The 15,131-nt window shown below is 33.6% G+C and overlaps 2 protein-coding genes across 4 annotated transcripts in view; one reads left to right on the top strand and one right to left on the bottom strand.

Moving 5' to 3' along the window:
• LOC116020618 overlaps positions 1-3,726 on the top strand; it is an 8,106-nt gene extending 4,380 nt beyond the window's left edge. Inside the window, exons 5-8 of the mRNA XM_031261092.1 lie at positions 186-557; positions 639-770; positions 953-1,081; positions 1,202-3,726. Coding sequence (XP_031116952.1) covers positions 186-557; positions 639-770; positions 953-1,081; positions 1,202-3,436 — 2,868 coding nt within the window. The 3' untranslated portion in view covers positions 3,437-3,726. The remainder of the gene's footprint in view (positions 1-185; positions 558-638; positions 771-952; positions 1,082-1,201) is intronic.
• Positions 3,727-4,166: 440 nt separating this feature from the next.
• On the bottom strand, positions 4,167-8,418 carry LOC116028378 (DEAD-box ATP-dependent RNA helicase 37-like). Of its 3 annotated transcripts, none has more exons than XM_031270088.1 (7): positions 8,301-8,418; positions 7,133-7,943; positions 6,951-7,034; positions 6,471-6,713; positions 5,872-6,039; positions 5,390-5,503; positions 4,456-5,016 (listed from the first exon to the last, which is right to left on the bottom strand). In XM_031270088.1, the coding sequence occupies exons 2-7, from the start codon at positions 7,847-7,849 to the stop codon at positions 4,456-4,458; spliced, it is 1,887 nt and encodes a 628-aa protein (XP_031125948.1). In that variant the 5' UTR covers positions 7,850-7,943; positions 8,301-8,418. The 3 variants fall into 3 exon arrangements, with proteins under 3 accessions (XP_031125964.1, XP_031125948.1, XP_031125956.1); XM_031270096.1 differs by having other exon boundaries at positions 7,133-7,938; positions 8,301-8,408; XM_031270104.1 differs by lacking the exon at positions 8,301-8,418 and having other exon boundaries at positions 4,167-5,016; positions 7,133-7,849.
• Positions 8,419-15,131: the final 6,713 nt, after the last annotated feature.

Below are 15,131 nucleotides of genomic sequence, written 5' to 3'. Positions count from 1 at the left end.
CTCCCCCCCCCCCCCCCAAACCCCACCCACCCACCTTGGGATATGGGGAAACAGGCATACTTAGCTTGAGATTCAAACCTCCTGCATGCAAACAAAAAAATGAAAGAGTCTAACCTAGTGCATATATTGTACCCTTTTCCATTTGATATGGGGGCATGATATCATTATATTTTCTCAATTCTCAGGTTTCCCGTGATACAATCCAAGTAGATTGGCATCACACTTTCATTGACACTTTTGGGACATATCATCATTTTGAATGGGCAGTTGGAACTGGAGAAGGAAAATCTGATATCTTGGAGTTTGAAAATGTTGGTTTGAGTGGAAGAGTTCAAGTGAATGGTCTAGACCTCAGTGGTTTGAGTGCGTGCTACATTACTCTTAGGGCATGGAAAATGGATGGCCGTTGCTCTGAGCTTTCTGTGAAGGCTCACTCTATGAAAGGGCAACAATGCATTCATTGTAGGCTTATGGTTGGAGATGGTTTTGTTACAATTACAAGAGGGGAAACCATCAGAAGGTTTTTTGAGCATGCTGAAGAGGCTGAGGAAGAAGAGGTAATCAAGTTTGTGATGCTCGTTAACCATATTTCTGTAGGAAGTCTCTTTTGGATGTTTAGTCTTATGCTTTCTCATTAGGATGATGATTCTATGGACAAAGATGGAAGTGATCTCGATGGTGAATGTACCCGTCCTCAAAAACATGCAAAGAGTCCTGAACTTGCTCGGGAGTTTCTTCTTGATGCTGCAACTGTAATTTTCAAGGAACAGGCAAGTCACTTCTCCTCCAAATCTGCAAAACCTTCCTTTTCCTCTTTTTTTTTTTTTTACATTTCTTCTGTGGTTGACCTTGTTACCACTCAAACAGCCACATGAGATTGTTTTGTAGTGAAGGTGCTTAACTGTGTATGCGTGTACATTTGTCAACATATGCTAACACATGTTTTCTGCAGGTTGAAAAAGCTTTCAGAGAAGGAACAGCACGCCAAAATGCGCATAGTATTTTTGTATGTCTTGCATTAAAATTACTGGAAGAAAAGGTTCATGTGGCTTGCAAGGATATTATCACTTTAGAGAAACAGGTAACATAAATGTAATAGTTGCAACACTAACTTTTAATGTCTTCTTTGACAGTTTTTAGTGTTATCTTAATTTGTATGTCAGTGAGTAGCTATGAGCCATTCTTTACTCCATTTTTGTAGATGAAACTTCTTGAAGAAGAAGAGAAGGAAAAACGTGAAGAAGAAGAGCGCAAAGAGCGAAGGAGAATAAAGGAAAAGGAGAAAAAGCTTCGAAGGAAGGAAAGATTAAGAGAGAAGGAGAAGGATAGAGAGAAGAAAAGTTCTGACTTGAACCAAAATCATTCTGACATTGTAAAGGAGGAATTGATATCTTGCTTGGATGAAGAGTCCAAGGTTATTGAGAACAGGCATTCCGGCAGTGAGATGGAGGAAGCTACTGCATCAAGCCCTTTATGTCAAAACATTCAAAATGACGTACTTCTAAATGGGTATACTCCTTCAGATACGCAACATTACGCTGATGACTGTGCAGATGGGGATATTGCCAGTTTGAAAGATGATAGCGAGTCCTATCCACTTGATGATTTGAGATATTCTCACCAAAACATGAAATTTTGGAAAGACTTTCAAATGGATTCAGGCTTGAAATGGCCAGGTAGGCGGCTACTTGTTTCTGAGAACAGGGATATGGTTAGCAAACATGAAGCAAGACGCCATTGTGATGGCTTTGAATCTTCAAGGAGTACTAATAGATTAAACAAGCAATTGAGAAGTAATGCTGCAAAGTCCAATGTTAGAAATGGTGCCCCCAAGTTCACTGAGAAGTTTCAGTGTGCCAACCATAGACAGAATGATAGATATGACTTCCATTCTTGCAGCTGTAACCAACATACTGATCACAGAGTGAAGGTAGAACCTTCCATGTCCAGAGGGACCTGGGAGGCTAAACCAGTAAGTAAGTCAGGTTCTGCATCAGATATCAACAAGCAATATCATATTAGCAAGTATAGTCAGACGGAATACATGCGTGAGAATTATGCAAGCCCTAAAAACAAAATTAGTACTTGGAGTAACCGTTCTAACAGGGATTTACCTACTACCAAGAAAGTGTGGGAGCCAATAGAATCACGAAAGTATCCACGAAGCAACTCATATTCAGACGTTACACTAAGATCATCTACATTTTGTACTGAAACTAGTGAAACTGATAAACATCTCAAATCTTCTGCTGCCAATAGCTCTGATGAAATGTCTGAGATTCCTGTTCTGATCAGACATGAAGAGACAGATGAACAAGATTTGAGAAAGTCTAGCACTGAAACAAAAAATAGTTGCCAAAGCGGTACCCATTTGGAAGTGAAGTCCCCAGAGTGTCAGAAGGAAGTAGCCGACGTAGAAGTTGAATTGCAGATTAGGAATAAATCATCTCTACAAGGGGCTTCTGATTTATCAATACACAGCTCTTCTACTTCTGATAATTGTTCATCCTGTCTCAGTGAGGGAGACAGCAATTCTTCCTCTGCAAATCTCCTTAACCCAGAATCTTCCTCTACATCAGATTCTGAAGACTCAAGTCAACATTCAGAAGAAAGACCATTGTGTCTTCAAAGTGGCTTCAGTGAATGTCATGACGTTGCACCCGGAGTAAAGCGAACTGCTGAAAGAAGGGCAGATGTTAACAGTTCGGTTCCAGTTTCTTCAGGAGCTGACTTTTCGGTAAAAGTACCCTGTTCATCTACTTCGATTTCACAAGGTGAAAAACCAAGTGTTACTTTGGGAATTCAACCACAAGCTGTACTTCCACCTGTTGGTAGTCAGAACATTCACTTCCCAATGTTTCAAGCTTCAACAATGGGCTACTATTATCAGAGTCCAGTTTCATGGGCTGCAGCACCTGCAAATGGTTTGATGCCATTTCCCCATCCCAGCCACTATTTATTAACAAGTCCTTTTGCCTATGGTCTAAGTGGAAGTGCACCAGTCATGCATTATGGTGCCTTACAGCACATGCCTCAACCACTGTTTAATCCTGGTCACTTAACTGTGCTCCAGTCAGTTGCTCAAACCAATGGTGGTGTCAATTCAAAAGAACATAACAAGGTTTGCTGCAATCAAGGTGGGGTGAAAGAAGGGGCTCCAATTGGGCAGGAGACGGTGGAAGCACCCATAAGTGGAACAACTGCACAAAATGGCAAGTGTAACAAATCTAATGTGGAAAATGCAGGTTTCTCTCTTTTCGCCTTCTCTGATCCAACTTCTGTTAAAGAAGGGACGGTTGGAAATTTCACGTCAGAATTGTCAACAACAGATAACAGAAATGGTGATCATGGCTGCTGCAATAAGAAGGATCCCATCGAGGAATACAACCCATTTGCAAATGGCATCAAGTTTTCATTCTCTGATATAGTTAAATAACCTCAATGAGGTAGCTGCTGCTGTTTTTTCTTCCGCAGTCTCTGTTCTCCATTGAGTTATGGAAGCTTGAGTATTTGTAATGTGGCACACAATAATGCATGCACCTCAGAACATTTTAGCCTCTTTTTCTTTTCGTGATTTAGTTGGGTGGATTATTTTTCATTGCTTTGGACAGGAGAAAGGGTTGAGAGAACGTCATAAAGTTTATAAGGTTTTCTTGTGTGCTATCAGGTTTTCCATTGGAGGTAATGGCTTGATTTTCCTAGTAATATTCTCTATTTTGCCCCTTATCCTTATTTTTATACATGGTATAAAGTTTTTGGTACTTAAATGAGATTCTTTTTTATCCTAAAATTCATCATAAATTAGACTGAAGATGACGCATGATGGATGCACCAATAACTTAAAAACCCTTCAATGGTAGGGTTGTAATGGAACATGATTCTTCCGATCATCATGTAGATTGAAACTTAAAATATTACTCCATGTTTATATGTGTACATTACTAGAAAACTTGTGGACTAAAACAAAAAGTCTGAATTAGTTCAATCATTAACCGAATAATGGAGTGGCATCACAATGGGTACTGGGTAGGAACAAGATCTCTAGTCACCACTTTTGTTGTACCCATTTACAATCTTATTGGTTAATTGAACAATTTTTTTTTACTAAGTTGTGAAAAGCAAAGTCGGATATTGAAAAATAAAAGAATGGTAAGAACATCAAAATCTGGCATCAAGAAGCTGATTTCATCATTGTATTGTATAGCATTAGCATGTAATAATATGTATACAAACTCGGGAAGTAACTCTGGGAACTAAAAAAAAAAAACTCTGGTGGTTAGTAGTCTTAAATAACTGGGCATGACAAAATCTGGGCTTTATCCTCAACAGGATGGATGGATGGATCACATTCAAATAATGTATCTAACGTTAAGACAAGAAACTCAGTCAACCACATTTTTGCATTGATACCCACCACTGAAAATCTAAAATCCCAATCCCATGGGGACACATTAGTTAGTCCCACGCACTTCCAGAACCATATCCTCCCCCACTAGAGTTGCCATAACCACCGCCATATCCTCCGCCACTAGAATTGCCATAACCACCACCACCGCCATAGTTAACTCCCCCACTAGAATTTCCATAGCCACCGCCATAGCCACCTCCGCCATAATAATCTCCACCACTCCTGCCTCTTCCAAATGAGGAATCCCTTCTAAAGTCACGGCCACCAAAACGGCCCCCACCAGACCGCTTGCTTCTACCTCCCCCATATGAACGGCTAGCATAGCGGGTCAACCAATCAGGTACCTCTTGGTTAGCTTCTTGCATCAGTTCCGCCAATGCTTTGGCCAACGACACATTATTTTCATTAAAAAAGGCTGTTGCCAATCCTGTATTGCCAGCACGCCCTGTCCTTCCTATCCGGTGCACATAATCATCTATGTCGTTAGGGAGGTCAAAATTGATGACATGAGCAACATGAGGAATATCAAGACCACGGGATGCCACATCAGTTGCAACTAAAATGGGTGCATCCCCTCTCTTAAACGCCCTTAATGCCTGCTCTCTTTCCTGCACACAAGGTCCATAAAATTGTAATGATTGAGAGGCATGAGAATCTTATCATGCAATATGAGAAACAGATGGAACTCCACCCTACCTTGTGCACACCCATTAATTTTATCTTTTCTTCTACCATGCATGCAACTCACACTTTAAATGCATATCAAAATAAATTTAGTACAAGTGAGCACGCAATTGTGCAAACACTAAGTTGATTACGATCATTTTATTCACTATAATAATTGTTTTAAAATTGAAAACAAAGAGAAAATGTGACAAAGATTAAGAAATCAAAAACAGTGTGAAAGCTGACACATGTTAAAAGATTAAGAGTTAGATCAAAACAAGCATAAATCATTCCAGATGTCAAATGACTCCCTACCTGTTGTGTTCTATCACCGTGAATGGCAGTTGCAGGAAATCCATTTGAGCACAACCAATGCTCCAATGCATCCGCCCCCCTCTTTGTTTCCACAAATACCAAAGTTAGAGCTTGCTGCAAAATTTAAAGCAACAGTCACCAACTGGATAGCCACTCAACTAATTAAAAATCAATACAACTGAGAAGAAAAAAAAAGTTTCTTTTTTATTTGATACTTAAGATCTCAAGTTAGTGGAGAGAAGAGGAATGTTAGTAAAAGTATACTATTGACAAAAGGTCACTCTACACCAAAATTACATCATTAATAAATAACATATATAAAGGGAAAAGACTTAGCAAGAATATAAACAAATGAAAATCAAAAGAACAACTCTCTTCTAAGATGAACTTTTTTTTCAGGAGAATCTCCAGTATTATTACTACAATTAGGGTTTCAAATCAAAAGTCAAAATTATGTAGTTGAACCAGTGCATTACAATTACCTTGCCATGAATTCCATTTGCCTTCTGTGCATGAAGAAGATCCATCAGATGGCTTCTCTTGTCATTGTCTTGAACAAGTTCAACTCTCTGAACAATCAAATCGGTACTGGAACCAACCCTTCCAACAGCCAAAAATATGTAGTTTGAGAGAAAATCAGCTGCAAGTCTCTGCATGCCAACCAAAAATGGGAAAAATTATCAGATAGATCAAATTGAAAACAAAATTCCAGTCCCCAGAAGCAGTTCTTCAATCGAGTAATTCTCAGTGTAACTTAGAGACAGTAGACAAGAAAGATCTCAATTTGATATGTTAAGTTTTTTGGCCAATTTGGAAACTGAACGCGGTTGTGACCTTATTTCTCAATGACCAGATGAGCATGCATTCCTTTCTATGTTGTATAGTGACTTCTAACCAATTCGTTTGGAAACCTTAATTTGAGGGAACAAAGTAGCTAAAATATATATCAACAATTCATGAGTTATGAATTAGAAGGAAGGGCATGCCACTTAAAACAATAAACTAGATAAATACTCAGAAAGATAATTAAGAATGACTTCTCAAAAGGTAAACTAAAACAGCTTGTCACCGATTAGAAAACCTGGATCTCCCTTGGAAATGTGGCACTGAACAGCATAGTCTGCCTTTCGCCAGGTGGGGGCATATCCATTTCCTCCACTATTCTTCTGATTTGAGGCTCAAATCCCATATCCAGCATACGATCAGCCTCATCAAGTGCCAAATATCTTATCATCTGCAATGAGACTTTTGCTCTCTCAAGCAAATCAACTAATCTTCCAGGAGTTGCCACAAGAATATCAACTCCTCTCTCTAGCTCCCTGAGCTGAAAATTTACAACATATAATAGAAATGATATCCCATGAATAATCACAGAATATTTGAACATGAAGACAGACTGGCCAATCTTATGGAAGATTGTACAAATCAACACCTCAAAATCACCATGTCAAAACAGAGGAGAAAACATAATTTGGATAATTACAATAAAAGTTCACATTAATTAACCATTTGAGGCATGAAATTATAAACCATGACCATATTGAAAGAAACTGATTCTGACCTGTTGGGTTATTGGAGCCCCACCATAAACAACTACAACTCTCACACCAGTTTGATAGGAGAACTTCTTAGCTTCCTCATGAATCTGTGTGGTAAATCCAGCATGACAATCACAATTTCCAAACAAAACTGTGCAAACAACAGGCAAATTGTATTAACAAGGCTTTACAATAACCTACCCACCTGCATTGAAAGCTCTCTTGTCGGTGAAAGAATTAGAGCAAGTGGGAAAACAGTCCGTATTCCACGCGGTCTCTGCAGAGCATTCCCTTTCATGATTCCACTAATAATTGGGAAACAAAAAGCAGCTGTCTTTCCAGACCCAGTCTGAGCACAAGCCATCAGATCTCGTCCAGCTAGAGAAATGGGGATTGCATGACGTTGCACAGGAGTTGGTTTAACATATTTGCACCTCCTAATATTCAGGTTTAGGGCATCCCCCAAGTCTATCTCCGCAAATGTATTCACAGGAGGTGGCACATTATCCCCACTTGTTTCTACAGGAATATCCTCATAAGCATCAAAATTAATACCAGTAGTTTCCTGTGGATTGGCAGTTTCTGCAGCACCATCAATATCATCATTACCAAAAGGGTTCACTTCCTGCTCTCTACCCCGGCCACCACCTCTGCTGCCCCAGCCACTCCCACCGCGACCACCACCACCGTAGCCTTGCCTAGGACCACCCCACCTTGACCCACTTCCTGGTCCACTATAACCTGACCTGTCATTAGTAAATATTGGGGCACTATGTGAGGGAGCTGGGGTTTTGGCTGCCGGTGCATTGTTCCTAAGGTGAGGTGGTACATAATTTTGTCTGCCAGAAACTCCACTTCCACCACTAGTCCCAGCATTATCAGATGGCACATTCTCAACTGAATCAGCCCATGAACTCCTCATTTTTTCAACACCCTTATCTCCAAAAACACTCGGTATTTTCCAAGATACACTCAGTGTAGAAGCTCGTAATTGACTCGCAGTTCAAGAATCTGATCTACAGAAAATGGAGAACTGCATTTACTTAGAGATGAAGAACAAAACCGTCACCTAAATATAAACTAAATAAAATCAGCAGATATATGCCCAATTCACACACAAGAACATGTAACATGAATTACTAAGAATATTCATCAGAAACATGCTGCAATCATGTTCAACCATCCATCAAGAAACACAGGAATTAAACTAAATGAATGTACGGGAAGATCGGTATAGATAAGCCGACAGATAAAACACACATATCTGATAAGTAGAGCTTGTAATAAATCAAACACCAAGCAATGAGAAGTGTGAAGCACTGTGCAGGCATATATATATACAGAGAGAGAAAAGAGGTATGGAGATAAGTCACCTTGGCGAAACCCTAGAATTTTAGAGAGAAGATAGGAAAGAGAGATATTTGTTGGATTGTAAGAAAACAGTATTTTGCGGCTAATGGTACTACGACACCGCTTTCGGGCCTTAAACTCACTCAACATTAGGACTACTGTCTGAGTGTCTGAAATTCTGAATATGACAAATAAAATAAAATAATCATAATACATAATTGGTAAAAATTTGTGCGTAACTAAGGGGTGTATCCTTTTAAAAACTTTTTAAAAAAATTAAAGTGATAAATTTTAAATGATTTTTGTAGAGTTTTTGTATATTTTTATAAAAAAAAAAATTAAATTTTTATTAACTTTGTAAGAGTCTATCAAAATTCGTAGGATAAACATTTATATATTTTGAAAAACTTTTTTCATATTAAAAGTCTAAAAAGTCATTAAAACTCTAAATTGAATATACTTTGGCCCTGTTTAGTAAATAATCAGCCTATCAGCCAATTTTGACTTATTTGATCACTATTAGTTGTTTGGTTAATACGTTTTTTATAACTCTAAAATTCAAAAGGCTATTCAAAGTAGGCTTTTCAATTAGCTTTTTTAGAAAAAAAATTATATCAAACAGCTATAGCTAATCTATCAAACAACTTTTTCCAATTAGCTAATTTATACTATATATAAAAGCATTATCCTCCTACAAAATTTTCCCGCCCAAACGTATGGGCATTTTAGTAATATGGTAATTATTATTCTAATTATAATTAATTAATATTATTCTATCATAATATTAGTAATTATGATAATCATAATATATTATATATAGTATAGATTGGTAATTAGTTATTAGTAATTATGGTAATTCGTTATTAGTAATTATGATAATGATTATGATAGCATATTTGTATTTTATAAATTAATACATATACATGCATTAATGTAATACCACTGACAAATGTTTATGGTATAGATTTATTTATTTATTTATTATGGTAGAATAATAATCTATATCTATATTTTTTTTTTTGAAAATATAATCTATATCTATATCTATATAATAATATATAAATATATATTAGTTATAATTTGTCATAAACAAATAGCTATAATTGTATGGAATTCTATTAATTATAATTGAATTCCATATATATTATATTCCAATACCTATTTGTTTACAATTCCATTAATTTATTTATTACCAATTACCAATTATTACCAAAAGTTATGCTATTATTACGTTAATTGTGAAAATATATGAATGGTAATCAAAAGAATTACCAATTACCAATTACCAATTACCAATTATTACCAACTACCAATAATAGCTCTGCCTCTCTCTCTTTATGGCTATAAATACAAGAAGAACCCCGGTCAACCACCACCATCACCAATTTTAATCTCTCTTAGTTCTGTTGTTTTTCGTTTGTGAAAGCATCAATATACATAGGAAGAACCACCCTTCTCCATAAAAGTGTGACATATTTACTTTTTTTTTTTACTGTTCTTATCTTTATCTTTATCTTTTTTGATTTTTTTTGTTACACTCATTGCAGATTCTTATATTTTGCAATCACAAGCGATGTGGTTATAATTGTTGGTAGCTTCAATTGTCGAAAGGTAAGCTAATTTGTCAAATAACTACAACTTTTATTCTAAGTATTAACTATTCTTTTTTAATTGATTTTTTTAACTATTCTTTTATATTTGAAATCTTATATTTCCAGCTCTCTTGATCCTTTAATTACAAATGCAGATATTTGGAGCCTAATAAGCAATGTGATGCAAAAGATAATGGATCTGTTAAGAGATGTGAAAGTTGAGAAGCAATTAATGAAATATTTTCCTGTTGAAATCCAAGACATTTTATGTTTTTTCGGCATTAAAGATTTCAAATTTTAAATTTGTGTAATTTGTTTAAATCTTAACATTTCATGGTTTTACATTACTTTGAATATGTAGTTGTTTTATTCGTTTATTCATACCATGTTCATAGGTGAAATTATAGTTCAAAAAAAAGAATATTAAAAAATAATTAACTTGAAATTAAATGGCACGGAATTTAGGCCACTGGAAAAAGTAAATTAATATCAATAATTGATTGAAAATTGAACAAAAAAGGAAATGAATTTATTTTGACAATTAAATTATTATAATTATATAAATCATATCAATATTTATGAAGGAAAAAGAAAATGAATATATTAATATTTCATTGGAAATATAATTGACAATTATATTTTTATAATTATATTACTTTTTAATCATATGGAAATTAATATTAAATTTTTATGAACGAAAAGAAAATGAATATTACACGGGAATCTGTTATTAATATTTTCTTACTAATTGGCAAGGAATCAGGCCAATTAATTGACAATTATCAGGAAAAATGAATGGAAAGCAATATTAATTGTTTTGATGAAGGAAAAAGGAAATGAATATACTCAAAATAAAAATGGAATATTATGAAAAATGAAATGAATATATTAATATTTAACGGGAAATAATAATGAAATATAACACAACTTTTCCCTACGAAATAATTAGTAACCACCAAATGAATGATTAAGAAAAAATTATAAAGGAAAAAGAAATGTAAAATAATAATATTAATTCTTTTTGTGAATGAAAAAGGAAATGAATATATTCAAAAGGAAATGAAATATTTGGAAAAACGAAATGAACATATAAATATTTCACTGAAAATATAACGCAACTTTCTCTACAAACAAATTAGTAACCACCAAATGAAATATTAGGAAAAAATTATGAAGGAAAAAAATAGAAATGAATATTAATTTTTTATGAAGGAAAATGGAAATGAATATATTTATAAGGAAATGAAATATTAGGAAAAATGAAAGAAATATATTAATATTTCACTGGAAATATAACACAACTTTTCATATGAAAAAATTAGTAACCAACAAATGAAATATTGGGAAAAAATTATGAATTAAAAAGGAATGGAGATCAATATTAATTCTTTTTATGAAGGGAAAAGGAAATGAAATATTCGGAAAAAAGAATTAATATATTAATATTAAAGTTAAATTATTTCTCATTTTTTCATATTTATTTTTGTAATAATATAATTACTTAAGTTATATTAAATATCGATCTTTTTAGGATAATTGTAAACAAACAAGTCATATATTATTCAATTAATTGAGTGATACTTTTGCACTAATCTTATAATCAAATAAATGCACATGTTCAATATTAGATTTTTTTAATATCTTTAATTTTATTATCTAAATAAATAATACAAAAATCTATCCGTGAATCGCACGGGTAATTGGACAATTATTTGCTCTAATTCAAGTAAATAAAACATCAGAAAACATAATCGATCCAACCAATTTCATCAATTGCGCTATATAATATTCGATGTTATAATTTATATAACTGTATATTGATCTAAATATTCTTAAAATATTATAACAAATTCATTCCGTGCAACGCACGGGCGAAAATACTAGTGTTATTAACAAATATACCTTCTAACCCAAACAGCCAACCCAATAAGCCAACAGCCATTTACCGAACAGGGCCTTTTACAAATATTACATAATTTTTATTAATACATTATTTATAATTTTCTTAAAAAATAAACCCAATTGATAAAATTTTAATACTCAAAAGATCATTGGAGGTATTAACTTAATCTCCATCTTCGATCAAGAGTGTGTGGAATCATTTTATTTTACTTTTCACAAAATTATGATTATATGAAAACAGGTAACATTGTGGCACAGTTGTGCCTATAACTCATGGGAAAACCATGTTTATTCACCAATATATGCACGCCTATAGATACAATAAGTACTAATATTTAAAATAAATAAATAAAAGCCCAACCTCAACACTTGAAATTACTAATATGTCGAATCATAACAAGCAAATTTGGGAATAATTTTTTTACAATAATTTTTGTTATGATTTTTCTAATAAATAGGTATGAGATTAATAAAGAGATAAAAATAAAAAGTATATGAGTACTCATGAAATGTTTGAAGCATACTGTAAAATTTGATATAAATTGATGAAAATTTTGTCTAGTTTAGACTTTAAATAGAGGAAAAAGGTTCGTAGACAAAATTGAAAAGTTTGGAGTTGGAGGGTTGGAATTCTCTATTTATATTAATGAAGAAAACGTCTACAGAAATCCTATTCCGATATAGTCTATGAAAGTTTATAAGTTTTTTTTAATACCAGTGGACTTGTAAAGACTATTAAAGTCGGGTCACACTTGTGTGAGACCGTCTCACGGATCCTTATTCGTGAGACGGGTCGGGTCGGGTCAATACATCATGCAAATGTCATACTTATATGTGCAAATATCATACTTATTTGCTCAAATATAACACTAATCAAAAATAAAATTTTTGCTACTTATAAGAGAAAAAGTAATACATTTTTCATAATAACTAATGTTGACAAGTGCCCCTTACTTATAAGGGCAAATATAATACTTTTGAGGAAAAATGTAATACTTTTAAATCGAAATGTAAAAGTATTGTATATTCCCTTAAAAGTATTACATTTGCCCTTATAAGTAACAAAAATTTTATTCCTGATTAGTATTACATTTGAGCATATAAGGGTGTGTTTGGTTTGTGGGTTTAGGCATAAGGAATGGGTATGAAAGTGATTGCTTGTGTTTGGTTGATAGGTTTTGTTAATACTACTATGGGTTTGGAATATCCCATTAATGAGAAAACCCATACCCTTATTAAATAAGGGTTTCATCTCCCTTACTCCTTTCTTCCCCAACTATTAATAATCATTCCCATTCCACCCAACTACCAAACATACCAAACATGTTAAATACTTTCACCAAAACCCATTACCATTACCAAGTATTTGATACCCATTTCGATTCCGATTCCCATATGCGAACCAAACGCACCCTAAGTATGACATTTAAGCATATAAGTGTTACATTTGCACCTTGACCGTCACACAAGTTTTTGCCATAAAAGTCTGGACGAATACCCGTATACTTTTAAAGACTTTTGAAAAGTCTGAATCGAATACTAGTAGACTTTTAAAGAGTCTTTAAAAGTTTAAATTGAATATCATCCAAATTTTAAAGTCTTTAAAAGTCTTGATTGAATACACCCTAATAAAGTTAGGGTCACACTTGTGTGAGACCGTCTCACGGATCCTTATTCGTGAGACGGATCGGGTCGGGTCAATACACTATGCAAATGTCATACTTATATGTGCAAATGTCATACTTATATGCTCAAATATAACACTAACCAATAATACAATTTTTGTTACTTATTAGAGAAAAAGTAATACATTTTTCATAATAAGTAATGTTGACAAGTGCCCCTTACTTATAAGGGCAAATATAATACTTTTGTGGAAAAATGTAATACTTTTAAATCGAAATGTAAAAGTATTGTATTTTCCCGTAAAAGTATTACATTTACCCTTATAAGTAACAAAAATTTTATTCATGATTAGTATTACATTTGAGCATATAAGTATGACATTTGTGCATATAAGTGTTACATTTGCATATTGACCCGACCCGTCTCATGGTGAGACGGTCTCACACAAGTTTTTGCCATAAAGTTATGTTTGACAAACTTAACTGGAAGTTGAAAAGCTATAAGTTAGAAGTTGAAAACTAAAGAGTTGTTATGCTTAAAAGTGTTTGGTACGAATTGTTTTTTGATAAATTAATAAATGTAAAAAGACTAAAAATGACATCTTCATAAAATTTAAATAATTTTAAATTTAAATATGTTTGTTAACATATTAAAATTTAACATTTTAAAATGAAACTATTAGCATAATCATGATCTAGCATCTCATTAAAGAACAACTAAAGAAGTAGCAATATTGGTGTTAATCTCCTTCATCTCAATAATAATAATAATAATAATAATAATAATAATAATAATACAGGAAAAGAATTGCGGATATAGGAGAATAGAATAGGATTTTAATTGGGAGGGGTAAAGGATGTCACTTGATCATCTCTCTCTCTATATGTGTGTGTGTATGAGAGAGAGAGAGAGAGATATTTTTATAATATATATTATATAAAATAAAAATTTGGTTAATTGTATTTTAGTTTGGTAAATTGTTTCACCAAAGTGAATTCTTGAATTATTGTATTTTTTTTTAGAGTGAGGAGTGAAATAAGCTCACAATAGCAACCAACTTGATCGGTCTTGTTTCAAATTTCTAATGTTGATTCTCTTAAATAAAGTAATTGTAATTTATGGAGTTCACTCTTTTAAATACTACATAATAGATAATTATAAGATAATGTGAAGAATAAGATATTACACTCCCTAAAACACGGTGTAATTGAGAGAGTAAGAATATCAGTGCCTTGGATAAATGCCTACCTTCAAAAGAATATTGCTGAATGAGTTTTGTCCTCAATCCTTTGTGGGATTGGATTTTTTTATAGTGGAAATGCCATAAAGTGCGAACCAAGATTCATGATACGAAAACCAAAATCAGAATAAGAAAAAGATATCGTGATATAAGTCTATTATTCTTTGCACCATAGGTGTTGTTGTGTATTGAGATCCTAATTGCCATGGTTCCGCTGCATCACAAAGAGCGAATAGCCTTTCTATAACGAAAACAAATCAATGGGGCCATGCCGATACGACTGAATATGTGTTAGAAAGAAACATATCATGGCAACATAGACCTAACTCACCTAAGTGGTCATATTGGATCCTTGGGAACCATCACAAGTACAGCTAGCCTATATTTGAACGAAAATGTTTTGGGCGTGTTTGGTAAATAGCTATTAGATAATTGAATTAGTGGATTTGATTAGTTGATTACATTAAATTGTAAAAAGGTTTTGGTAAATTGGT

Source organism: Ipomoea triloba, chromosome 1 (genome assembly GCF_003576645.1).
Source record: "Ipomoea triloba cultivar NCNSP0323 chromosome 1, ASM357664v1".
Classification (NCBI taxonomy): Eukaryota; Viridiplantae; Streptophyta; class Magnoliopsida; order Solanales; family Convolvulaceae; genus Ipomoea; species Ipomoea triloba.
The sequence above is the reverse complement of the archived record's forward strand: the minus strand, read 5'-3'. Positions and strand labels throughout refer to the sequence as shown.